Genomic DNA, 27438 nt, shown 5'->3' with positions numbered 1-27438 from the left:
ACGCACACACACACACAACCCCGCGGAGGTGTGCATGGTTCAGGGGTGCGCGAACACACACACACACACACACACACACAACCCGGCGGAGGTGTGCATGGTTCAGGGGTGCGCGCGCACACACACACACACACACACACAACCCCGCGGAGGTGTGCATGGTTCAGGGGTGCGCGCGCACACACACACACACACAACCCGGCGGAGGTGTGCATGGTTCAGGGGTGCGCGCACACACACACACACACAACCCCGCGGAGGTGTGCATGGTTCAGGGGTGCGCGCACACACACACACACACAACCCCGCGGAGGTGTGCATGGTTCAGGGGTGCGCGCGCACACACACACACACACACACAACCCGGCGGAGGTGTGCATGGTTCAGGGGTGCGTGCGCGCGCACACACACACACACACACACACACAACCCCGTGGAGGTGTGCATGGTTCAGGGGTGCGCGCACACACACACACACACACACACACAACCCCGCGGAGGTGTGCATGGTTCAGGGGTGCGCACACACACACACACACACACAACCCCGCGGAGGTGTGCATGGTTCAGGGGTGCGCGAACACACACACACACACACACACACACACACACACACACAACCCGGCGGAGGTGTGCATGGTTCAGGGGTGCGCGCGCACACACACACACACACACACACACACACACAACCCCGCGGAGGTGTGCATGGTTCAGGGGTGCGCACACACACACACACACACACAACCCGGCGGAGGTGTGCATGGTTCAGGGGTGCACGCGCACACACACACACACACACACACACAACCCCGCGGAGGTGTGCATGGTTCAGGGGTGCGCGCACACACACACACACACACACACAACCCCGCGGAGGTGTGCATGGTTCAGGGGTGCGCGCACACACACACACAACCCCGCGGAGGTGTGCATGGTTCAGGGGTGCGCGCACACACACACACACACACACACACACACACACACAACCCCGCGGAGGTGAGCATGGTTCAGGGGTGCGCGTACACACACACACAACCCTGCGGAGGTGTGCATGGTTCAGGGGTGCACGCACACACACACACAACCCCGCGGAGGTGTGCATGGTTCCGGGGTGCGCGCACACGCACACACACACACAACCCCGCGGAGGTGTGCATGGTTCAGGGGTGCGCGAACACACACACACACACACACACACACACAACCCCGCGGAGGTGTGCATGGTTCAGGGGTGCGCGCACACACACACACACACAACCCCGCGGAGGTGTGCATGGTTCAGGGGTGCGCGTACACACACACACAACCCCGCGGAGGTGTGCATGGTTCAGGGATGCGCGCACACACACACACACACAACCCCGCGGAGGTGTGCATGGTTCAGGGGTGTGCGCGCGCACACACACACACACACAACCCGGCGGAGGTGTGCATGGTTCAGGGGTGCGCGCGCACACACACACACACACACACACAACCCCGCGGAGGTGTGCATGGCTCAGGGGTGCGCGCACACACACACACACACACACACACACACAACCCCGCGGAGGTGTGCATGGTTCAGGGGTGCGCGCACACGCGCACACACACACACAACCCCGCGGAGGTGTGCATGGTTCAGGGGTGCGCGCACACGCACACACACACACACACACAACCCCGCGGAGGTGTGCATGGTTCAGGGGTGCGCGCACACACACACACAACCCCGCGGAGGTGTGCATGGTTCAGGGGTGCGCACGCACACACACACACACACACAACCCGGCGGAGGTGTGCATGGTTCAGGGGTGCGCGCACACACACACACACACAACCCCGCGGAGGTGTGCATGGTTCAGGGGTGCGCGCACACACACACACACACAACCCCGCGGAGGTGTGCATGGTTCAGGGGTGCGCGCACACACACACACACACACACAACCCGGCGGAGGTGTGCATGGTTCAGGGGTGCGCGCGCACACACACACACACACACACACAACCCGGCGGAGGTGTGCATGGTTCAGGGGTGCGCGCGCACACACACACACACACACACACAACCCGGCGGAGGTGTGCATGGTTCAGGGGTGCGCGCGCACACACACACACACACACACACAACCCGGCGGAGGTGTGCATGGTTCAGGGGTGCGCGCACACGCACACACACACACAACCCCGCGGAGGTGTGCATGGTTCAGGGGTGCGCGAACACACACACACACACACAACCCCGCGGAGGTGTGCATGGTTCAGGGGTGCGCGCGCACACACACACACACACAACCCGGCGGAGGTGTGCATGGTTCAGGGGTGCGCGCACACACACACACACACAACCCCGCGGAGGTGTGCATGGTTCAGGGGTGCGCGCACACACACACACACACAACCCCGCGGAGGTGTGCATGGTTCAGGGGTGCGCGCGGACACACACACACACACACACACACACAACCCGGCGGAGGTGTGCATGGTTCAGGGGTGCGCGCGCACACACACACACACACACACACAACCCGGCGGAGGTGTGCATGGTTCAGGGGTGCGCGCGCACACACACACACACACACACACACAACCCGGCGGAGGTGTGCATGGTTCAGGGGTGCGCGCACACACGCACACACACACACAACCCCGCGGAGGTGTGCATGGTTCAGGGGTGCGCGAACACACACACACAACCCCGCGGAGGTGTGCATGGTTCAGGGGTGCGCGTACACACACACACAACCCCGCGGAGGTGTGCATGGTTCAGGGATGCGCGCACACACACACACACACAACCCCGCGGAGGTGTGCATGGTTCAGGGGTGCGCGCGCACACACACACACACACACACAACCCCGCGGAGGTGTGCATGGTTCAGGGGTGCGCGCGCACACACACACACACACACACACAACCCCGCGGAGGTGTGCATGGTTCAGGGGTGCGCGCACACACACACACACACACACACACACACAACCCCGCGGAGGTGTGCATGGTTCAGGGGTGCGCGCACACGCACACACACACACAACCCCGCGGAGGTGTGCATGGTTCAGGGGTGCGCGCACACGCACACACACACACACACACACAACCCCGCGGAGGTGTGCATGGTTCAGGGGCGCGCGCACACACACACACACAACCCCGCGGAGGTGTGCATGGTTCAGGGGTGCGCACGCACACACACACACACACACAACCCGGCGGAGGTGTGCATGGTTCAGGGGTGCGCGCACACACACACACACACCCAACCCCGCGGAGGTGTGCATGGTTCAGGGGTGCGCGCACACACACACACACACAACCCCGCGGAGGTGTGCATGGTTCAGGGGTGCGCGCGCACACACACACACACACACACAACCCGGCGGAGGTGTGCATGGTTCAGGGGTGCGCGCGCACACACACACACACACACACACACAACCCGGCGGAGGTGTGCATGGTTCAGGGGTGCGCGCGCACACACACACACACACACACACAACCCGGCGGAGGTGTGCATGGTTCAGGGGTGCGCGCGCACACACACACACACACACACACACAACCCGGCGGAGGTGTGCATGGTTCAGGGGTGCGCGCACACGCACACACACACACAACCCCGCGGAGGTGTGCATGGTTCAGGGGTGCGCGAACACACACACACACACACACACACAACCCGGCGGAGGTGTGCATGGTTCAGGGGTGCGCGCGCACACACACACACACACACACACAAGCCCGCGGAGGTGTGCATGGTTCAGGGGTGCGCGCGCACACACACACACACACAACCCGGCGGAGGTGTGCATGGTTCAGGGGTGCGCGCACACACACACACACACAACCCGGCGGAGGTGTGCATGGTTCAGGGGTGCGCGCACACACACACACACACAACCCCGCGGAGGTGTGCATGGTTCAGGGGTGCGCGCGCACACACACACACACACACACAACCCGGCGGAGGTGTGCATGGTTCAGGGGTGCGCGCGCACACACACACACACACACACACAACCCGGCGGAGGTGTGCATGGTTCAGGGGTGCGCGCGCACACACACACACACACACACACACAACCCGGCGGAGGTGTGCATGGTTCAGGGGTGCGCGCACACGCACACACACACACAACCCCGCGGAGGTGTGCATGGTTCAGGGGTGCGCGAACACACACACACACACACACACAACCCGGCGGAGGTGTGCATGGTTCAGGGGTGCGCGCGCACACACACACACACACACACACACACAACCCCGCGGAGGTGTGCATGGTTCAGGGGTGCGCGCACACACACACACACACAACCCGGCGGAGGTGTGCATGGTTCAGGTGTGCGCGCACACACACACACACACAACCCGGCGGAGGTGTGCATGGTTCAGGGGTGCGCACTCTTGCAGGGCCAGAGCAGGCCCCATGGAGGTGCTGACCCGGCCCCAGGGACGCAGCCCCCCCCCCCCGGAGGCCTGTGAGGGGGGCACCGCGGGGGGCAGAGCAGGTGTCGGCAGCGCAGGGCCTGAAATAGCTCAACCCGCTCAATCCCGCTCCGGAGCTCAGGCCCCCCGGCGCCCGGCCAGCCCCCGGGTCGGCCCCCCTCCGCCAGCCCCCCGCCCCTCGCCCCCCATCACAGGCCCGGCCCCCTCTCCGCCAGCCCCCCCGCCCCTCGCCCCCCATCACAGGCCCGGCCCCCTCTCCGCCAGCCCCGCCCCTCGCCCCCCATCACAGGCCCGGCCCCCCTCCGCCAGCCCCGCCCCTCACCCCCCATCACAGGCCCTGCCCCTCTCCGCCAGCCCCCCGCCCCTCACCCCCATCACAGGCCCGGCCCCCTCTCCGCCAGCCCCGCCCCTCACAGTCCCGGCCCCCTCTCCGCCAGCACCCCGCCCCTCACCCCCATCACAGGCCCGGCCCCCTCTCCGCCAGCCCCCCGCCCCTCACCCCCCATCACAGGCCCGGCCCCCTCTCCGCCAGCCCCCTGCCCCTCACCCCCCATCACAGGCCCGGCCCCCTCTCCGCCAGCCCCGCCCCTCGCCCCCCATCACAGGCCCGGCCCCCTCTTCGCCAGCCCTTCCGCCCCTCGCCCCCCATCACAGGCCCGGCCCCCTCTTCGCCAACCCCCCGCCCCTCGCCCCCCATCACAGGCCCGGCCCCCCTCCGCCAGCCCCCCGCCCCTCGCCCCCCATCACAGGCCCGGCCCCCTCTTCGCCAGCCTTCCGCCCCTCGCCCCCCATCACAGGCCCGGCCCCCCTCCGCCAGCCCCCCGCCCCTCGCCCCCCATCACAGGCCCGGCCCCCCTCCGCCAGCCCCCCGCCCCTCGCCCCCCATCACAGGCCCGGCCCCCCTCCGCCAGCCCCCCGCCCCTCGCCCCCCATCACAGGCCCGGCCCCCCTCCGCCAGCCCCCCGCCCCTCGCCCCCCATCACAGGCCTCGGCCCCCCATCCGCCAGCCCCCCGCCCCTCGCCCCCCATCATAGGCCCGGCCCCCCTCCGCCAGCCCCCCACCCCTTGCCCCCCATCACAGGCCCGGCCCCCTCTCCGCCAGCCCCCCGCCCCTCATCACAGGTCCAGCTCGACACCCGCGCACCCCCAGCCCCTCCCCCCCATCACAGGTCCAGATCGACACCCGCGCACCCTCAGCCCCTCCCCCCCATCACAGGCCCGGCCCCCCACTCCGCCAGCCCCCCGCCCCTCGCCCCTCATCACAGGTCCAGCTCGACACCCGCGCACCCCCAGCCCCTCCCCCCCATCACAGGTCCAGCTCGACACCCGCGCACCCTCAGCCCCTCCCCCCCATCACGGGTCCAGCTCCACACCCGCGCACCCCCAGCCCCTCCCCCCCATCACAGGTCCAGCTCCACACCCGCGCACCCCCAGCCCCTTCCCCCCCCATCACAGGTCCAGATCGACACCCGCGCACCCCCAGCCCCTTCCCCCCCCATCACAGGTCCAGATCGACACCCGCGCACCCCCAGCCCCTCCCCCCCATCACAGGTCCAGCTCGACACCCGCGCACCCCCAGCCCCTCCCCCCCATCACGGGTCCAGCTCCACACCCGCGCACCCCCAGCCCCTCCCCCCCATCACAGGTCCAGCTCCACACCCGCGCACCCCCAGCCCCTCCCCCCCATCACAGGTCCAGATCGACACCCGCGCACCCCCAGCCCCTCCCCCCCATCACAGGTCCAGATCGACACCCGCGCACCCCCAGCCCCTCCCCCCCATCACAGGTCCAGCTCCACACCCGCGCACCCCCAGCCCCTCCCCCCCATCACAGGTCCAGCTCCACACCCGCGCACCCCCAGCCCCTCCCCCCCATCACAGGTCCAGATCGACACCCGCGCACCCCCAGCCCCTTCCCCCCCCATCACAGGTCCAGATCGACAGCCGAGCACCCCCAGCCCCTCCCCCCCATCACAGGTCCAGCTCCACACCCGCGCACCCCCAGCCCCTCCCCCCCATCACAGGTCCAGCTCCACACCCGCGCACCCCCAGCCCCTCCCCCCCATCACAGGTCCAGCTCCACACCCGCGCACCCCCAGCCCCGTCACCCCTGCTGCGGGAAGACGACAACAGCCAGGCAACCCCCGCCCAACCCGCCCCCTCCAGCGGCCCTTCTGCCAGTCAGCAGGAGCTGTGGGGGCAGGACGCGCCCGGCGCCCCTTACCTTGTGCGTGTCGGGCACGTCCCTGTCCGGAGCGGGGCTGCTGGTGTCCCGGGAGCCGCCGGACGGCATGGCGGGAGGGGCAGGCTGGGACCTCTCGCCTTCTTTAGAAACACGCCGAGCTGCAGGGGGCGCCAGGTGAGTCCGGCGCCTGCCCGCCGCTGCGCCCCGGCCCTCGTCCTGCGGGAAGCACAGAGACGGGCGCGTGAGCCATGGGGGCGCCGCCGCCTCGCCCCGCCAGGGACAATGATTAACACGCCGCAGGCCGGGCAAGCCCCCCGCCCTGCCCCGGGGCAAAGAGCCCGGCCCCGGCACGCCGCCGCTCCCCGCAGGACGGCCACCGCCGCCGCACACCTGTTGCCATGGCGAACGCTGCCTGCGCTCCCCGTGGCCGGGCTGCTGTTGCCTTTGGCACGGGAGCTGCAAACTGTTTCTAGAGCTTTCCAGCCGCAGCTCCGGCGCCTTCCCAGCCGGGGGGGCCACGGCTTCCAGCAAACCTCAAACCTGGGCAGCCTCTCCAGCCCCCGCCGCGGCTCCGAGACGGGCCCGGGGCTGCGGGAACCGGCCTCCCCCTCCAGCCCCCGCCGCGGCTCCGAGACGGGCCCGGGGCTGCGGGAACCGGCCTCCCCCTCCAGCCCCCGCCGCGGCTCCGAGACGGGCCCGGGGCAGCGGGAACCGGCGTCCCCCTCCAGCCCCCGCCGCGGCTCCGAGACGGGCCCGGGGCTCCGGGAACCGGCGTCCCCCTCCAGCCCCCGCCGCGGCTCCGAGACGGGCCCGGGGCAGCGGGAACCGGCCTCCCCCTCCAGCCCCCGCCGCGGCTCCGAGACGGGGCTACGGGAACCGGCCTCCCCCTCCAGCCCCCGCCGCGGCTCCGAGACGGGGCTACGGGAACCGGCCTCCCCCTCCAGCCCCCGCCGCGGCTCCGAGACGGGGCTACGGGAACCGGCCTCCCTCTCCAGCCCCCGCCGCGGCTCCGAGACGGGCCCGGGGCAGCGGGAACCGGCCTCCCCCTCCAGCCCCCGCCGCGGCTCCGAGACGGGGCTACGGGAACCGGCCTCCCACTCCAGACCCCGCCGCGGCTCCGAGACGGGCCCGGGGCTACGGGAACCGGCCTCCCCCTCCAGCCCCCGCCGCGGCTCCGAGACGGGCCCGGGGCTACGGGAACCGGCCTCCCCCTCCAGCCCCCGCCGCGGCTCCGAGACGGGCCCGGGGCTCCGGGAACCGGCCTCCCCCTCCAGCCCCCGCCGCGGCTCCGAGACGGGCCCGGGGCAGCGGGAACCGGCCTCCCCCTCCAGCCCCCGCCGCGGCTCCGAGACGGGCCCGGGGCAGCGGGAACCGGCCTCCCCCTCCAGCCCCCGCCGCGGCTCCGAGACGGGCCCGGGGCTACGGGAACCGGCCTCCCCCTCCAGCCCCCGCCGCGGCTCCGAGACGGGCCCGGGGCTGCGGGAACCGGCCTCCCACTCCAGCCCCCGCCGCGGCTCCGAGACGGGCCCGGGGCTGCGGGAACCGGCCTCCCCCTCCAGCCCCCGCCGCGGCTCCGAGACGGGCCCGGGGCAGCGGGAACCGGCCTCCCCCTCCAGCCCCCGCCGCGGCTCCGAGACGGGGCTACGGGAACCGGCCTCCCCCTCCAGCCCCCGCCGCGGCTCCGAGACGGGCCCGGGGCTACGGGAACCGGCCTCCCACTCCAGACCCCGCCGCGGCTCCGAGACGGGCCTGGGGCTGCGGGAACCGGCGTCCCCCTCCAGCCCCCGCCACGGCTCCGAGACGGGGCTACGGGAACCGGCCTCCCCCTCCAGCCCCCGCCGCGGCTCCGAGACGGGCCCGGGGCTACGGGAACCGGCCTCCCACTCCAGACCCCGCCGCGGCTCCGAGACGGGCCCGGGGCTGCGGGAACCGGCCTCCCCCTCCAGCCCCCGCCGCGGCTCCGAGACGGGCCCGGGGCAGCGGGAACCGGCCTCCCCCTCCAGCCCCCGCCGCGGCTCCGAGACGGGCCCGGGGCAGCGGGAACCGGCCTCCCCCTCCAGCCCCCGCCGCGGCTCCGAGACGGGCCCGGGGCAGCGGGAACCGGCCTCCCCCTCCAGCCCCCGCCGCGGCTCCGAGACGGGCCCGGGGCAGCGGGAACCGGCCTCCCCCTCCAGCCCCCGCCGCGGCTCCGAGACGGGCCCGGGGCAGCGGGAACCGGCCTCCCCCTCCAGCCCCCGCCGCGGCTCCGAGACGGGCCCGGGGCTGCGGGAACCGGCCTCCCCCTCCAGCCCCCGCCGCGGCTCCGAGACGGGCCCGGGGCTGCGGGAACCGGCCTCCCCCTCCAGACCCCGCCGCGGCTCCGAGACGGGCCCGGGGCTGCGGGAACCGGCCTCCCCCTCCAGCCCCCGCCGCGGCTCCGAGACGGGCCCGGGGCTGCGGGAACCGGCCTCCCCCTCCAGCCCCCGCCGCGGCTCCGAGACGGGCCCGGGGCTGCGGGAACCGGCCTCCCCCTCCAGCCCCCGCCGCGGCTCCGAGACGGGCCCGGGGCAGCGGGAACCGGCCTCCCCCTCCAGCCCCCGCCGCGGCTCCGAGACGGGCCCGGGGCTCCGGGAACCGGCCTCCCCCTCCAGCCCCCGCCGCGGCTCCGAGACGGGCCCGGGGCTCCGGGAACCGGCCTCCCCCTCCAGCCCCCGCCGCGGCTCCGAGACGGGCCCGGGGCTCCGGGAACCGGCCTCCCCCTCCAGCCCCCGCCGCGGCTCCGAGACGGGCCCGGGGCTGCGGGAACCGGCCTCCCCCTCCAGCCCCCGCCGCGGCTCCGAGACGGGCCCGGGGCTGCGGGAACCGGCCTCCCCCTCCAGCCCCCGCCGCGGCTCCGAGACGGGCCCGGGGCTGCGGGAACCGGCCTCCCCCTCCAGCCCCCGCCGCGGCTCCGAGACGGGCCCGGGGCTACGGGAACCGGCCTCCCCCTCCAGCCCCTGCTCTATGCGAGGCCAGAGCCGCGTGCCCCCCTTCGTATCCTCCCATCTTCCCCTCCGCGCCCCTCCCCAGCCTCCCCGTGCCCCCCCATCTTCCCCTCCGCACCCCTCGCCAGCCTCCCCGTGCCCCCCCATCTTCCCCTCTGCACCCCTCCCCAGCCTCCCCTCCCCGTACCCCCATCTACCCCTCCGCACCCCTCCCCAGCCTCCCCTCCCCGTTCCCCCATCTTCCCCTCCGTGCCCCTCCCCAGCCTCCCCGTTCCCCCCCCATCTTCCCCTCCGCGCCCCTCCCCAGCCTCCCCTCCCCATGCCCCCATCTTCCCCTCCGCGCCCCTCCCCAGCCTCCCCTCCCCATGCCCCCCCATCTTCCCCTCCGTGCCCCTCCCCAGCCTCCCCGTTCCCCCATCTTCCCCTCCGCGCCCCTCCCCAGCCTCCCCCTGCCCCCCATCTTCCCCTCCGCGCCCCTCCCCAGCCTCCCCCTGCCCCCCATCTTCCCCTCCGCGCCCCTCCCCAGCCTCCCCTCTCCGTGCCCCCATCTTCCCCTCCGCGCCCCTCCCCAGCCTCCCCTCCCCGTGCCCCCCGATCTTCCCCTCCGCACCCCTCCCCAGCCTCCCCTCCCCATACCCCCCACCCACCCTCTCCCTCCCTGTGCCCCCCCTCAGGGTCCCCCACCCAGCCCCTCCCTTCTTGTGACCCCCTCAGCTTCTCCCTCCCTGCGCCCCCTCCCCCCCACAGCCATGTTAACCCCCTGCCCGATCTCCCCGACGTCCCAACATGCCAGCCCAGCCAGCAGCTCCCGCTCTGTCACCGGGGGGTCCAACCCCTCCACTCACTGAAGGTCTCACCAGAGCCTCCTTCAACCTTCTCTTGTGGGCCATTCCCAGGCGCTGCCCCTTCCTCCCCCACTGCGCCCGCACGGCTGCTTCTCACACTCCTGAGTGACCCGCTATCCAGCTGGGCCTCCCACGACCCCCTGGGTGGTCCCCGAACACCCCTTCCGGCCTCTCGCCGTTCCAGCTCCCTGCATCTCAGAGGCCTGGAGTCCTCAACCCCTTGCTACTCCGCACGTGGGCGCTCACGATACCGCAGGGGGTGGCACTGAGCGGATCCAGAGTGGCTCTGGGGGTGCGGGTGAGGGCGTCTAGGGCACAGGTGGAGTTCTCGGTCCCTCCTGTCAGAGGTCGGGGGCCAGGCAGACACGGGGGCATCCTGGAGGGGAATGCCTGGCTGCAAGATGGGGTTGCCAGGAGGGCTTTGGCTGCTCCGAGAAGGGCTGCTAGGCAGGAGGGGTTCACCTGTCGAGGAAGGGGGCGACCGACCGTGTTTGGATGCAGACTGGCTAACCTAGTGAGGAGGCTTTAAACTAGGTTCGACGGGGGCAGGTGACCAAAGCCCACAGGTAAGTGAGGAACGTGGACACTGGGAGATGGGCCGGAAATGGGAGGGAGCGTGGGCTAGAATGGCAGAGAAAAAGAAGAGACAAGGTAGAAGTGGGAGGCAAGATCAACTCAGTATCTTAGATGCCTGTAATCAAATGCAAGGAGTATGAGGCAGGAGTATGGGGAATAAGCAGGAAGAACTCAAAGTGCTAGTAAAGAAACACAACTATGACATCGTTGGGATCACAGAGACTTGGTGGGATAATCCACACGACTGGATTATTGGTATAGAAAGGTACAGCTTGCTCAGGAAGGATGGGCAGGGAAAAATGGGAGGTGGTGTTGTCTTATATATTAAAAATGTCCACACTTGGACTGAGGTGGAGATGGACGTAGGAGACATGTTGAGAGTCTCTGGATTAGGCTAAAAGGGGTAAAAAAACAAGGGTGATGTCATGCTCAGGGTATACTACAGGCCACCTACCCAGGCAGAAGAGGTGGATGAGGCTTTTTTTAAACAACTCACAAAATCATCCAAAGTGCAGGATTTGCTGGTGATGGGGGACTTCAACTATCCAGACATTTGTTGGGAAACTAACACAGTGAAGCACAGATAATCCAGTAAGTTCTTGGACTGCACTGGAGACAACTTTTTATTTCAGAAGGTTGAGAAAGCTATTGGGGGGAAGCTGTTCTAGATTTGATTTTTAGAAATAGGGAGGAACTGCTTGAGAATTTGAAAGTGGAAGGCAGCTTGGGTGAAAGTGATCATGAAATCATCGAGTTCATGATTCTAAGGAATGGTAGAAGGGAGAACAGCAAAATAGACAATGGATTTCAGGAGGCAGATTTGGTAAACTCAGAGAGCTGGTAGGTAAGGTCCCATGGGAAGCAAGACTAAGAGGAAAAACAACCGAAGAGAGTTGGCAGTTTTTCAAGGGACATTATTAAAGGCCCAAAGGCAACTATTCCACTGCATAGGACGGATAGAAAGTATGGCAAGAGACCACCCTGGATCCACCAGGAGATCTTGCACGATCTAAATATCAAAAAGGAGTCGTATAAAAAGTGGAAACTAGGTCAGAATTACAAAGAATGAATATAAACAAACAACACAGATATGCAGGGGCAAGGTTAGAAAGGCAAAGGCACAAAACGAGCTCAAACTAGCTAGAGACATAAAGGGAAACAAGACGAGATTCTATAAATATATTAGAAGCAAGAGGAAGACCAAGGACAGGGAAGGCCCATTGCTCAGTGAGGAGGGAGAAACAGTAACAGGAAACTTGGAAATGGCAGAGGTGCTTAACAACTTCTTTGTTTCGGTCTTCACCGAGAAGTCTGATGGTGAAGGATGCCTGACAGTGACTGCTAGTGGGAAGGGGGGAGGTTTAGAAGATAAAATTAAGAAAGAACAAGTTAAAATTACTTAGGAAAGTTAGATGTCTGCAAGTCACCAGGGCCTCATGAAATGCATCCTAGAGTACTCCAGGAGCTGAGAGAGGAGGTATCTGAGCCTTTAGCTATCATCTTTGAAAAATTATAGAAGACGGGAGAGATTCCAGAAAACTGGAAAAGGGCAAATCAGGTGCCCATCTATAAAAAGGGAAATAAGAACAGCCCAGGAAACTACAGACCAGTTAGTTTAACTTCTGTGCCAGGGAAGACAATGGAGCAAATAATTAAGGAAGAAAATAAGGTGCTAGGTAACAGCCAGCATGGATTTGTACAGAACAAATTATGTCAAACCAAGCCGGTAGCTTTCTTTGATAGGAGAACGAGTCTTGTGGATAAGGGGGAAGAAGTAGAAGTGGTATACCTAGACGTTAAGAAGACATTTGATACGGTCTCACATGACGTTAAGGCGGGTGCATAACTGGTTGGACAATAACTACTCTCTGGGAATAGTTAACAGTTCACAATCCTGCTGGAAGGGCATAACCAGTGGGGTTCCGCAGGGCTCTGTTTTGAGACCAGCTCTGTTCAATATCTTCATCAACGATTTAGATGATGGCAGAGAGAGGACGCTTATTAAGTCTGCAGAGGATCCCGAGCTGGGAGGGGTTGCAATTGTTTTGAAGAATAGGGTCAGAATTCAAACTGATCCAGACAAACTGGAGAAATGGTCGGAGGTCAATGGGATGAAGTTTAACAAGGACACATGCAAAGTGCCCCACTTAGGAAGGAACAATCCGTGTCTCTCACACTGAATGGGAAGCGACTGTCTAGGCAAGAGCACGGCACAAAGGGATCTAGGGGTCAGGGTGGACAAGTTAAACATGAGTCAACAGTGAGACACTTGCAAGGTAAGCGAACATGGTTCTGGGCGCATGACCAGGGGTGTGGTGAGCCAGACACGAGGAGTCGTTCTCCCGCTCTGCTCTGCTCTGCGCTGGTCAGGCCTCAGCTGGAGTCTTGGGTCCAGTTCTGGGCTCCGCATTTCAAGACAGAGTGGAGAGATTGGAGAGGGGCCAGAGAAGAGCAATGAGAATGATGACAGGTCTGGAGAACATGGGCTAGGAGGGGAGGCTGAAGGAACTGGCCTTGTTTAGTTTGGAAAGGAGCAGGCTGAGAGGGGACATGGTCGTGGTTTTCAAGTACCTAAAAGGGTGTCCCAAGGAGGAGGGAGAAAAGTGGCTCCCCTTGGTCTCTGAGGCCAGGACAAGCAGCAAGGGGCTTAAACTGCAGCAGGGGAGGTTGAGGTTGGACATGAGGGAAAACTTTCTGTCGGGGGGGGGGGGTCAAACACTGGAAGAAGTTGCCCAGGGAGGTTGTGGAATCTCCAACCCTGCAGATATTCAGAGCAGGTTGGACAGACCCCGGTCAGGGACGGGCTAGACCAGTGTTTCCCAATTTTATTTGGCCCCTGAACCCCCTGGGTTGCCTAAAAAAAAGGTCCCGATGCAATTCGTCGAGGGACAAAAAGGCTCTGTCTCTTTAAGAGGGGGTGGGGGGAGCACCAATTGGGAACCACTGGCCAGACGGCGCTGGGTCCTGCCGTGGGGGCAGGGGACTGGGCTCGGTGCCTCTCGAGGGCCCTTCCGTGACTCTAGGATTCTTTCCAAGCCCCCAGACACGCTGGAAGGCGTCACGGCCCCCAGTGCCACAAGAACTGGTTTTCGGCGTCTCAAAGCCAGGGCTGGCCTTCGGGGAGCAAGCGGGCCAGTTACACACAAAGTGGCTTCAGACCCAGGCAGCTGGGCCCCAGCGAGCGCCGCTGGCCCGGCCTCGCAGAACCACGGTCAGAGGTGCTGCCTGTGAGCCCTGCCTCGGCCCCCCTCCCAGCCTGTTTCTGGGCCCGCTCAGCCACCCTCCTCCCCGTGTCCTTTGTCCCCCGGCCAGAGCCCCCCAGCGAGCCCGCTGCCCTCGCCAACAGCGGCCCCGCCCCTCTCTCTCCAGCAGCGCCCCTCTGGGGACCCTAGGCCTGCCCCCCAGCCTGCACTGCAAGCCCTGGGAGGCTTGGCGGGAGCAGAGGGAAGGGAATTGTGGGAGCTAAGGGACCAGCTGCCCCTCTGGCTGCAGCCTCGGCAGGCGGGTGGCGGCAGGGAGAGAACTAGGAGGGAGCGGGGCTGAGAGCGCAGCCTGGCTGGGCACCCATGGGACCAAGGTGTGGCCCCGGGGAGTCGCCAGCTGCGGCGGGGGCTGGGCGCACACCCGCAGCCGGTGAGCGATGGGCTGGCGGGCAGGGGCCTCCCCGATGGAGCACCGGAGAGGTGGGAAAGCCAGCGCGGACAAGACCAAAGCCCTTCTCCCCAGCTATCGGCCTGCATGGCTCTCCCCGGCCGAATCCAGGTGCCTTCCTGCCCCTTCCCGGGGGCCCGCACCTCTGCCCTGTCGCTCAGAGCGCCCCGAGGCCCCCCGCCGTGCTAGCTGGGCCCTGCCCCCGCTCGCTGCACCTCTGGGCTGCGGGCTCCCCGGGGCGGGGAGCAGCCCCAGTTGCATTCTGGCACCCCTCAGGCTTGCACCCCCCGTGCCATTCAGCTCCCAGGCAGGGTGTCTCCCCCACGCCGGGCTGGCATCTCACGTCCCCCGCCAGGGCCCGTGCAGCCCCTCGCCACACCCGCCCCTAGGGCCCTGCGAGAGCCACTCCCCCCGCTGCAGGGAGCTGGGCCACTAGCGGGCCTCCCAGCCCCCGCCAGGTCGCCCCCAACGTCCCAGAGAAACGGCTCGCTCAGAGCGCGCAGCCCGCTCGGAAAAATCGCCCGTTCCCAGCCCCCGCCAGGTCGCCCCCAACATCCCAGAGAAACGGCTCGCTCAGAGCGCGCAGCCCGCTCGGAAAAATCGCCCGTTCCCAGCCCCCGCCAGGTCGCCCCCAACGTCCCAGAGAAACGGCTCGCTCAGAGCGCGCAGCCCGCTCGGAAAAAACGCCCGTTCCCAGCCCCCGCCAGGTCGCCCCCAACGTCCCAGAGAAACGGCTCGCTCAGAGCGCGCAGCCCCGCTCGGAAAAATCGCCCGTTCCCAGCCCCCGCCAGGTCGCCCCCAACATCCCAGAGAAACGGCTCGCTCAGAGCGCGCAGCCCCGCTCGGAAAAATCGCCCGTTCCCAGCCCCCGCCAGGTCGCCCCCAACGTCCCAGAGAAACGGCTCGCTCAGAGCGCGCAGCCCCGCTCGGAAAAAACGCCCGTTCCCAGCCCCCGCCAGGTCGCCCCCAACGTCCCAGAGAAACGGCTCGCTCAGAGCAGGCAGCCCGCTCGGAAAAAACGCCCGTTCCCAGCCCCCGCCAGGTCGCCCCCAACGTCCCAGAGAAACGGCTCGCTCAGAGCGCGCAGCCCCGCTCGGAAAAATCGCCCGTTCCCAGCCCCCGCCAGGTCGCCCCCAACGTCCCAGAGAAACGGCTCGCTCAGAGCGCGCAGCCCCGCTCGGAAAAACGCCCGTTCCCAGCCCCCGCCAGGTCGCCCCCAACGTCCCAGAGAAACGGCTCGCTCAGAGCGTGCAGCCCGCTCAGAAAAAACGCCCGTTCCCAGCCCCCGCCAGGTCGCCCCCAACGTCCCAGAGAAACGGCTCGCTCAGAGCGCGCAGCCCCGCTCAGAAAAAACGCCCGTTCCCAGCCCCCGCCAGGTCGCCCCCAACGTCCCAGAGAAACGGCTCGCTCAGAGCGCGCAGGCCCGCTCGGAAAAAATGCCAGTTCCCAGCCCCCGCCAGGTCGCCCCCAACGTCCCAGAGAAACGGCTCGCTCAGAGCGCGCAGCCCGCTCGGAAAAATCGCCCGTTCCCAGCCCCCGCCAGGTCGCCCCCAACGTCCCAGAGAAACGGCTCGCTCAGAGCGCGCAGCCCCGCTCAGAAAAAACGCCAGTTCCCAGCCCCCGCCAGGTCGCCCCCAACGTCCCAGAGAAACGGCTCGCTCAGAGCGCGCAGGCCCGCTCGGAAAAAACGCCCGTTCCCAGCCCCCGCCAGGTTGCCCCCAACGTCCCAGAGAAACGGCTCGCTCAGAGCGCGCAGGCCCGCTCGGAAAAAACGCCCGTTCCCAGCCCCCGCCAGGTCGCCCCCAACGTCCCAGAGAAACGGCTCGCTCAGAGCGCGCAGGCCCGCTCGGAAAAAACGCCCGTTCCCAGCCCCGAGTCGCTGCCAGCAACATGGGCTCCGAGCGCGCTAAAAATAGCCGGGCTGCGGACGGAACAGCCGGCCGAGGGAGAACGTGCAAGGGGGGGCCCCGGGGAACGAGCCCCCGCTACCCCCTCGAGGGATTCACCCCCCCCTCGGCCCCAGCTACCCCCCTCGAGGGATTCACCCCCCCCTCGGCCCCCGCTACCCCCTCGAGGGATTCACCCCCCCCGGCCCCGCTGCCCCCCTCGAGGGATTCACCCCTCCCCCCCTCGGCCCCGCTGCCCCCTTGAGGGATTCACCCCTCCCCCCCTCGGCCCCCGCTGCCCCCTTCGAGGGATTCACCCCTCCCCCCTCGGCCCCCGCTGCCCCCTTCGAGGGATTCACCGCCCCCCCCTCGGCCCCCGCTGCCCCCTTCGAGGGATTCACCCCCCCCTCGGCCCCCGCTGCCCCCTTCGAGGGATTCACCGCCCCCCCCCTCGGCCCCCGCTGCCCCCTTGAGGGATTCACCGCCCCCCCCCCCTCGGCCCCCGCTGCCCCCTAGAGGGATTCACCGCCCCCCCCTCGGCCCCTGCTGCCCGCTTGAGGGATTCACCGCCCCCCCCTCGGCCCCTGCTGCTCCCTTGAGGGATTCACCGCCCCCCCCCTCGGCCCCTGCTGCCCCCTTGAGGGATTCACCGCCCCCCCCTCGGCCCCCGCTGCCCCCCATGAGGGATTCACCGCCCCCCCCCTCGGCCCCCGCTGCCCCCCTTGAGGGATTCACCGCCCCCCCCCCTCGGCCCCCGCTGCCCCCTGAGGGATTCACCGCCCCCCCTCGGCCCCCGCTGCCCCCTTGAGGGATTCACCGCCCCCCCCCTCGGCCCCCGCTGCCCCCTTGAGGGATTCACCGCCCCCCCTCGGCCCCTGCTGCCCCCTTGAGGGATTCACCGCCCCCCCCTTGAGGGATTCACCGCCCCCCCCGGTCCCTGCTGCCCCCTTGAGGGATTCACCGCCCCCTCAGTCCCTGCTGCCCCCTTGAGGGATTCACCGCCCCCCCCTTGAGGGATTCACCGCCCCCTCAGTCCCTGCTGCCCCCTTGAGGGATTCACCGCCCCCACGGTCCCTGCTGCCCCCTTGAGGGATTCACCGCCCCCCCCACGGTCCCTGCTGCCCCCTTGAGGAATTCACCGCCCCCCCCCTCGGCCCCTGCTGCCCCCTTGAGGGATTCACCGCCCCCCCCCCTCGGCCCCTGCTGCCCCCTTGAGGGATTCACCGCCCCCCCCTCGGCCCCCGCTGCCCCCTTCGAGGGATTCACCGCCCCCCCCCTCGGCCCCCGCTGCCCCCTTCGAGGGATTCACCGCCCCCCCCCTCGGCCCCCGCTGCCCCCCTTCGAGGGATTCACCGCCCCCCCCCTCGGCCCCCGCTGCCCCCTTGAGGGATTCACCGCCCCCCCCCCTCGGCCCCCGCTGCCCCCTTGAGGGATTCACCGCCCCCCCCCCTCGGCCCCCGCTGCCCCCTTGAGGGATTCACCGCCCCCCCCCCCCCTCGGCCCCCGCTGCCCCCTTGAGGGATTCACCGCCCCCCCCTCGGCCCCCGCTGCCCCCTTGAGGGATTCACCGCCCCCCCCCTCGGCCCCTGCTGCCCCCTTGAGGGATTCACCGCCCCCCCCTCGGCCCCTGCTGCCCCCTTGAGGGATTCACCGCCCCCCCCTCGGCCCCTGCTGCCCCCTTGAGGGATTCACCGCCCCCCCCCCCCGGCTCCGGCTGACTTGGAAGGGGAGATGGCCCCTATGCTGTTAAGTGAGCCACTAAGCAGCACCGGCCCCCCAGGCTGCACCCCCCCCCCGTGCCTCTCCCGCGAGGTCCACGCGACATTCCTTCCCCAGGAGTCTGCAGGGACGCAGGGGAGGCTGCACACGCGCCCGCAGCCCCGCTTCGCCCCAAGCTCACCCGCAGCCGGCTCTCCTGACGGCACCTCCCCGCCCAGGCTGAGCCCTGCCGCAGGTCTCCCAGCCGGATCTCTCAGGGCTCCTCTGCCCGGGCCCTGCTCCTGGCCTGAGCAGCTCAGCTGAAGGCAAGTGAGGAAGAAAACTTCCGGCTCGTCTCAGCGCTTGCCTGGGACCTGCCACTCGCCCCCACTAGCGGCAGAGGCGTTGGGCGTGGGTTCCCTGCGATGAGCCACCCGGCTGTCAGGTGCAGGGAGCTCACAGAAACCTCCCCGCATGTGTCACTTCGACGCGTACAGCTCGCCAGCCTCCAGCCTCTGCCGTTCGCCACGGGGCCCCGGTGCGTTGCCAGCCGCACACACTGTGCACACTCGCTGCAGGGCAGGCCCCAGCGCATGGTCACAAATGCCGCACACACACACACACATGGCAGCCACGCGCACGCATGCACACAGACACAGCAGCCACGCGCGCGCGCGCACACAGACACAGCAGCCACGCGCGCGCGCACACAGACACAGACACAGCAGCCACGCGCGCGCGCACACAGACACAGACACAGCAGCCACGCGCACGCGCGCACACAGACAGACACAGCAGCCACGCACACGCGTGCACACAGACACAGACACAGCAGCCACGCGCACGCGCACACAGACACAGACACAGCAGCCACACGCGCGCGCGCACACAGACACAGACACAGCAGCCACGCACACGCGTGCACACAGACACAGACACAGCAGCCACGCGCGCGCGCACACAGACACAGCAGCCACGCGCGCGCGCGCACACAGACACAGCAGCCACGCGCGCGCGCGCACACAGACACAGCAGCCGCGCGCGCGCGCACACAGACACAGACACAGCAGCCACGCACACGCGTGCACACAGACACAGCAGCCACGCGCGCGCGCACACAGACACAGACACAGCAGCCACGCGCGCGCACACAGACACAGCAGCCACGCGCGCGCGCGCACACAGACACAGCAGCCGCGCGCGCGCGCACACAGACACAGACACAGCAGCCACGCGCGCGCGCGCACACAGACACAGCAGCCACGCGCGCGCGCGCGCACACAGACACAGCAGCCACGCGCGCGCGCGCGCACACAGACACAGCAGCCACGCGCGCGCGCGCGCACACAGACACAGCAGCCACGCGCGCACACAGACACAGCAGCCACGCGCGCGCACAGACACAGCAGCCACGCGCGCGCGCACACACAGACACAGCAGCCACGCGCACGCGCGCACACAGACACAGCAGCCACGCGCGCACACAGACACAGCAGCCACGCGCGCACACAGACACAGCAGCCACGCGCGCACACAGACACAGCAGCCACGCGCGCACACAGACACAGCAGCCACGCGCGCACGTGCACACAGACACAGCAGCCACGCGCGCACACAGACACAGCAGCCACGCGCGCACACAGACACAGCAGCCACGCGCGCACACAGACACAGCAGCCACGCGCGCACGTGCACACAGACACAGCAGCCACACGCGCACGTGCACACAGACACAGACACAGCAGCCACGCGCACGCGTGCACACAGACACAGCAGCCACGCACACGCATGCACACAGACAGCAGCCACGCACACGCATGCACACAGACAGCAGCCACGCACACGCATGCACACAGACAGCAGCCACGCGCGCACGTACACACAGACACAGCAGCCACGCGCGCACGTGCACACACACACACAGCAGCCGCGCGCACGCATGCACACAGACACAGCAGCCACCCGCGCACGTGCACACAGACACACACACAGCAGCCACGCACACGCATGCACACAGACACAGCAGCCACGCGCAGGCATGCACACAGACACACACACAGCAGCCACGCACACGCATGCACACACACACAGCAGCCATGCACACGTGTCCACAGACAACAGCCACGCGCGCACATGCACACACACATCAGCTACACATGTGCGCACACAGTAGCCACACACACACACACACACACAGCAGCCACGTGTGCACGCATACAGAGCAGTCCCACGCGTGCACACACACAGCAGCTACACATGTGCGCACACAGTAGCCACACACACACACACGCACAGCAGCCACGTGTGCACGCATACAGAGCAGTCCCACGCGTGCACACACACACAGAGCAGGGTGCTGCTGCTTGGCTCTGCGGTGCCAGCGCACCGGCCCCCCTACCCACATGACCATGACCCGGAGGTGACCCCCTTCCCCGGATTGCCCCGAGTACTTAAGACGTGAGCTTGGCTTGTGGGTGAAGGACAGCAGCTCTGCTAAGCCAGGGCAAGGCACGGGGAAGGGCCACTCGCACTCCCCAGGTGGACTTTGCACCTGAACCCACCAGGAGCCTTGCAGGGACTGGGCGGCTCTGCTGGGGAACCTGCCCACCGCACTTTGAACACGACAAGCACTGCAAGGCTGAGTCACGGCCCGTCCCTCCATCCCGACCCCCACCCCAGGGCACTACTTCAGCACTGACTCAGGCACCAGCGACACCCCCAGAGCCACCAGTAGCCACCCAGCAGCGCCCGCAGCACACGGGACTGACTCAGAAAGCTGAGCGCTGACAACCTTGACTCACTGCCACCCCCTCCGGCAGCTCAGCACCGCGCTTTGCAGAGCGCCAGCCCCAGCACGCAACCTCCCCCCACTCGGAGCTGCGGTCACAGCCCCCCCCCCACTGCAATTAGCGCCGCGATGCTGCTAACCAGAGGGTGGCCTTTGGGCAGGGGTAGGGCCACCCGGAACCATTGCTCCCCGCAGAAGGGAAGGGGTGACTAGACCCAGCGGTGCACGCCTCGCTCACTCCAAACGCCCGTGGCCGTATTGTGTTATTCCACATCACGTCTGTGTAGGCAAAGGAGTCAGAATCGCCGCGTGCGTTCGGCGTGGCCCCTCCCAGAGTGCTGGATGAAACCCCATCCTAGCCCCCTGCAAAACCAGCTCAGCAGCTCTGCCAAGCACTGGGACAGCACGCAGCTCGGGGGACACACCCAAACCCAGGTGTGCTGGAGGAAGAATGGCCGGTTCTCAGCAGGCTGGCTGGGGGCGGCAGCTATGGGCAAGGGCCCCGCTGAAGCAAGAGCGTTTCTGTTCTCCTGGCCTGTAATCCAACTACAGCAGAGCCTCCCCCATACTTGAACCACCAAGGCCTGTCTCTGGGAGCCAGGAGTGCGGGCCCTCGCTACAGGGGGAGAAGGAGTTCTGGAGCCACGGGCACATCCGCTCCCAGCGCAGTGCTGAGTGCCCAGGGCTACTGGAGCACAGAACAGGGCAGGCCACCCCCAGGTGCACAGCACTGCTGAGACCGATCCTGGGATCCCGCACCCAGGGCTGGGAGCTGCTGCTGAACATTGGGGAGAAAGCCGGAAAGAACCACAGAGCTGGCTGGAGGCTTCGAGCACGCCGGCCGGCCAGCGGATCAGCAAGACGCCTGCGGGGCCAGCTGATTCCAGGGTACGGAAGAGCGCCTTCACAGGGAGCAAGTGCGGGACCACGGGGCTCTTCACACTCGCTGAGCAGGGGCAGGGGGCTGGAGCCAAGTGCATTCACACGAGAAACAAGGCGCTGCCTTCTAGAGGGCGGGGACTGGGGAAGCGGTACATTCCTCACCTCCTGATGGCCGCCAGGCAGATGTCTTTGCCTTTTACCCAAACACAAGTCACTGGGCTCAAAGCAGAGGAGGGTATCTGAGTGAGGTGCAATGGCCAGATAGACTTTAAGGTCAGATCAGTTCACGAGTTTAAGAAGCATTGGCTTCCCATGCTCCGGAAGCCCCCCGGTCCTCGCACACGCACCCCCAAGCCTTCATGGGCCAGCTGCTACCGGAGTTCCTAGCTAGTAAGCCCAGGAGAACTTCATTGCCAAAGCTAAGCACCCCAAAATCTACAAGAGCATTGGCACCCTTCGCTCCCAACTCCATTTGTGCTCAAGAACACTGCACTCAAGCAGGAAACGTCCCACTACTGACAGGGAACTCAGTCTGTCCCACGCGCCACACGTGGAAAGGAAACACGCTCCTCGGGGTGCTAAAGAGCGTCCGGGCCAGTTCACTGTCCTTCTCAGTTCAACAGTCCGGAGCAGAAAGCAGGGCGCCTCTTCCCCGCGATACACCACGACTGCAGCCAAATCCACTTCCCACCAGTCGCCGTCGCCATCCGAGACTCCCGCGGGAACCCCCACACGAGGGGGCGAGACTCCCGCGGGAACCCCCACACGAGGGGGCGAGACTCCCGCGGGAACCCCCACACGAGGGGGCGAGACTCCCGCGGGAACCCCCACACGAGGTTAGAAGAACCCCGATTGCAACAGATGGCAAGGGAAGAGCCAGCTCCTGGTTTGGTGCACGGGAGGGGAGAGGCCAGCACAGAGACCTCAAGTCGCGGGGTGATATTTTTAGGACTCCGCACCATGACTATGGGATTCCCAGAGCCGCTTCCCAGCAGTAGAGACCCAAGGATCCTTGTATTTAGCACCAAAAAGAAAGGCTGCGGTAAGGAACGGGCGGTGCTGTGGGGCAAGGGGTGGTGCCCACCCACAACAATACTCTGCAAAGCAGGATCAAATTAGTGGATTCTGCCAACTTTTTAAACGCAAACATCCCTCCAGCCCGGGGTTCCCTGAGCATGCGGCTAGGAGCGGAACCCTTCTGGCTCTGCTTGCTTCCAACCTACCCAGAGATGCTCTTCAGATACAGAGAGACACGGAGACCATTTAAAGAGCTCAGGAAACATTGTCTGGACTCTAATCCCACGGCCACTCTGCCACAGAGCTGTTTGCAAACCCGCAGTGGAGTGTTCCGGACAGGCAGCCATTATTTCCTAGAGATGTTTGTGGACATTTCATTTTAAGAAAAAAGACTCCCGCTAGGAAGTTTCGAGCTGACTCAGCATGAAAGGCGATTGCATGTGTGAAGAGTTATTGAGAGCAGTTACTTAACACAAAAAGGTCAATTCCTCTCCCATTATTGTCAAGAACTTTGCAGCCACTGGATGGGAAGAACGGGCTTACAGATTTCCAGGCCTTCTCCTCCCATAGGACAGAAGCCTCCCCTCTCTAAACCAGGCAGGCCTGCCCAAGCCTGGCGTTAAAAATACACCCGCGTGCACACGGTGTGCTTTCAAAGGCAGCTCTCCCCCGCTTAGCGCACCGAGCTGCTGACCTCCCGCTTTACTTCTGCAATCATCCACTTAGCAAAGCAATGCAAACAGTCAAACCGATCCAGCGGGGACGCCATTTACACAGCACAAAGGGAAGAAGCGAAGAGGAACTGTGCTAAGAGGAAAATGTCACTTGCCAGCTAGGGAAGTCTAGTGAGAGGAGCATCACTGCACACGTCACGAGCAGATACCAATCTCTCAGGCCTCGCTCGCAAGCCATGCAAAAGCCTCTTTCGACGTTCGCCATCGTACTTACAGAAGGAAACAGGTCAATGGATGGAAAGTAGCACAATCAATACAAGAGGCGAACTTGGCGCCTGTATCTATGAGATCAAACTACCAGCCTCTGATGACCTACAGTCGGAGTCTTTCCTACTCTCGCTGGATAGCCGACGGGCGGAAAAGAAACCAGGCAGTTCTTCGAAGCTCAAAGCCCTGACGCGGTAGAGGGGCTGCGAAGTGGATCTCTAGTGCATGGTCAGGATTCCTGCATGCCAGCACACCCCTTGCACAAGGCTCCTGGGCATTAGACAGCATGTCACCGTGCGCCCTGCCCCGCAGAGCCATCCTTTTGCTGGCTGCATGCGAGACAGGAGGCTCCCCAGGCCGCTCCCAAGTGACAGATGAGCGCGCACACGCAGGTGGGCAGGCCATGCAATGACACTTGTGTGCACAGAACCAGCGTGCCCATCTCAGATGCCAGCCTGCCTTGGAGACCCTCGCTAGGCGGCCTGTTTGGAGGGAGCCGCCAAGCCCGTCACAATACAGGCAGCCCAGCCTGGCTGCGGCTGAAGATGGAAAGGAAGGAGGGAGGCAATTTCTAACTAAAAAGACAAGAGGACTTGGGGGAGCATGGTGCCCCCCCGCCCGCCAGATCCCGGCCCAGAGGCTGGAGAAAAGCGAGCCCCGGGGGGAGGGGAGGGGGCCTGGCTCTCTGCCAGGCCTGGGATGATAAAGCAGCCAAGCAGGCAATGCAGGGAAGAAAGAGGCACAGGCAGGAGGGACGGGAGCCAGTTTTCAGGGCTAATCTGTGGGGCTGATTAAATGGCCCCATGGAGGCACTGGCCCCGCAGTGAGTGTGCGTGTGCGGGGGAGGGGGCCAGCCCCACCAGGCCGCCTCCCTCCCTCCCTCCCAAGCCCAGCGGCGATGCCTTGCCCTTCACCCTGCAGAGGCAAAGCGTTCAAGGACACGTCTGCACCCAGCTCTCCCAGGGCCCGGCTGTAGTGGGGGGCTGGGCCCCTCCAGCGCCCGGAGCAGCCTCCGTCCGGCTAACGCTCCCCTGGGCCTGGCCCCCGGCCCGGCCCCCCCAGGCTCCAGAGCAGGATGCTGCCGGGAGAGCCGGGCACAGGCACCGCAGCCAGCGGCACCTCCGGGCCGAGCCACAGGTGGGGCACGGTGGGACCCGCTCCCCGGGGGGCAGGTCATGCCAGGCTGCCAGTTTCCCTCCCTGCAGCCGGAGGGGCCTGCGGGGGATCAGCGCTCGCCCTGGATCCGTGCCCAGCGCTCCTCCCGCACCAGCCCGCCAAGCGCCGACACACGTCCGCAAGGGCGCGGGAAGCAGCGGGCCCCGGGCCCCCCACAGGCCCCCAGCCGGTGCCAGGCTGCCGATGCGGGGCCGGTCTCTCCCCTCCAGCCCCCGCGCCCGGGCCCAGCTGCGGCCAAGGCAGGGAGCCGCGCTGCATGCGGCACCCGGGGCAGGCTGGTCCGCAGCCCCAGGGAGTGCGACAAGCGGGGCTGCACCTGGGGGGCAGGCAGCGGGGGGGGGCAGTGGGGGAGGGGTGCGGGGGGCCGCATAGCACAGCGCAGCCAGCGGCGGGGGTACATAGGACAGGCGGGGGGGGTGCACGGTACAGCCAGCGGGGGGGCAGCGGCGGAGGGCGGGGGGGGCGCAGCACACGCAGAGGGGCAGGCAGCGGGTGGGCGCACAGCACAGCCGGCGGGGGGGTGCGGGGGGGGCCAGCACAGCGGGGGGGGGCGGGGGGCGCTAGGCGGGGGGGGGCCCAGCACAGCCGGCGGGGGGGTGCGGGGGGGGGCCAGCACAGCGGGGGGGGCGGGGGGCGCTAGGCGGGGGGGCCCAGCACAGCCGGCGGGAGGGGGGGGGGGGGGCAGCACAGCGGGGGGGGGGGGGGCGCTGGGCGGGGGGGGGGCCAGCACAGCCGGCGGGGGGCGCTAGGGGGGGGGGCCCAGCACGGGCGGGGGGGTGCGGGGGGGGGCGCTAGCCGGGGGGGGCTGTGCGGGGCTCTGCCCGCTCCCGTGCCCGGTGCCCGCAGGCCCTGGCACCGCCCCGCCCGGAGGCGGAGAAGGGAGGCTCGGCCCCCTGGGGCCCGCTCCTACCTCGGCCAGGCCCGGGCCCGGACCTCCCCCGGGAGCCGCCGCGATCCCGCCGCCGCCGCCCGGCCAGGCCTCCTCCCGCAGCTCCGCCGCCTCCACTGCAGCACTCGCCGCAAGCCCGCCGAGCGCCCTGCGCCGCGCGGTCCTAGCGCCCGCCCGCTCCCCGCCCCGGCCCCGCACCTCGGGCACCCGCCCCCCGCACCCGCCCGCTCCCCGGCCCCGGCCCCGCACCTCGGGCACCCGCACCCCGCACCTCGCCCGCCCCGGCCCCGCACCCCGGGCACCCGCCCGCTCCCCCCCCCCGGCCCCGCACCCGCACCCCGCCCGCCCCGGCCCGGCCCGGCACCCGCACCTCGGGCACCCGCACCCCGCCCGCTCCCCCGCCCCGGCCCCGGCCCCGCACCTCGGGCACCCGCACCCCGCCCGCACCGGCACCCGCACCCCGCACCCCGCCCGCTCCCCCGCCCCGGCCCCGGCACCCGCCCCCCGCCCGCTCCCCGGCCCCGGCACCCGCCCCCCGCCCGCTCCCCCGCCCCGGCCCCCGCACCCCGCCCGCTCCCCCGCCACCGGCCCCCGCACCCCGCCCCCCCGGCCCCGCACCCCGGACACCCGCTCCCCCGCCCCGGCCCCGCATCTCGGGCACCCGCACCCCGCCCCCCGCCCGCACCCCGCCCCCCGGCCCCGCACCCCGGACACCCGCTCCCCCGCCCCGGCCCCGCATCTCGGGCACCCGCACCCCGGACCCCGCCCGCCCCGAGCCCAGGACCCGCATCCCCAGAGCCCCCCTGGCACCCGCCCCCCGCCCCCCCGGGAACCCGCACCCCACCCGCCCCGAGCCCGGGACCTGCCCGCCACCGGCCCCGGCACCCCCAGCACCCGCACCCCCAACGCCCCCGGGCACCCGCACTCACTGCCCCCCCCTCGGGCGCCCCCACCACAGGCCTGAGGGCCCAGTGACGAGCGGGGGAGGGGCGGGAGGCGCAGTCCCAACTGTCATGGAACTCTCCGGTGCCAGCGTTCCGCCCCTCCCCCGCGGGCCCTGGGAGCACTCGGGGGTCCCCCCCCCCGCGGGAAATCAGAGGGGCCCACGGAGCAGCAGAGGGACACCGGGGCCGGGGGCCGATGGGCCGTGTGCTGCAGCCCCGCGGGGGGCCAGTGTTGGAAGGGGCCATGAGTGGGGCGCACGCCCCCCGTGTCTCGGCTGCGGGCCCCGGCGCGCGGCGACTCGCCATGTCAGCCCCCCGCCAGGCGCCGAGGGCTCCCGGGGCCGCGAAAAGGCTGCAGGCTCGGGCTGGCTGGCTGCCTCCCAACACGGACGCACCGGCGGGGTCCCCCACCAGCACCGCCTCGCCGCGCCCCAGAGGCCCACCTAGAGCACCTCACAGCCCCAGCCTGCACATGGCACCCTCTGCCCCCCTTCCACATCTCTGTCCCAGGTCACAAGCCAGACCCCCCGCACACCCATCCCCTGCCCTAGGTCACAACCACCTCCCA

General features: G+C 68.0%; 1 protein-coding gene across 3 annotated transcripts in view; it reads right to left on the bottom strand.

Annotated features, from left to right (window-relative positions):
- Nucleotides 1–26061, bottom strand: part of DNMT3A (DNA methyltransferase 3 alpha) — a 184281-nt gene extending 158220 nt beyond the window's left edge. For all 3 annotated transcript variants that reach the window (XM_089776945.1, XM_089776946.1, XM_089776947.1), the window contains exons 1-2: nt 25948–26061; nt 6654–6830 (exon numbers count right to left, since the gene is read on the bottom strand). In XM_089776945.1, the coding sequence (XP_089633071.1) occupies nt 6654–6722 (69 nt within the window). In that variant the 5' untranslated portion in view covers nt 6723–6830; nt 25948–26061. The remainder of the gene's footprint in view (nt 1–6653; nt 6831–25947) is intronic.
- Nucleotides 26062–27438: the final 1377 nt, after the last annotated feature.

Source organism: Pelodiscus sinensis, chromosome 3 (genome assembly GCF_052426305.1).
Source record: "Pelodiscus sinensis isolate ZL-2025 chromosome 3, ASM5242630v1, whole genome shotgun sequence".
In the NCBI taxonomy this organism is placed as follows: Eukaryota; Metazoa; Chordata; order Testudines; family Trionychidae; genus Pelodiscus; species Pelodiscus sinensis.
This window is presented reverse-complemented; position numbering and strand designations above follow the sequence as displayed.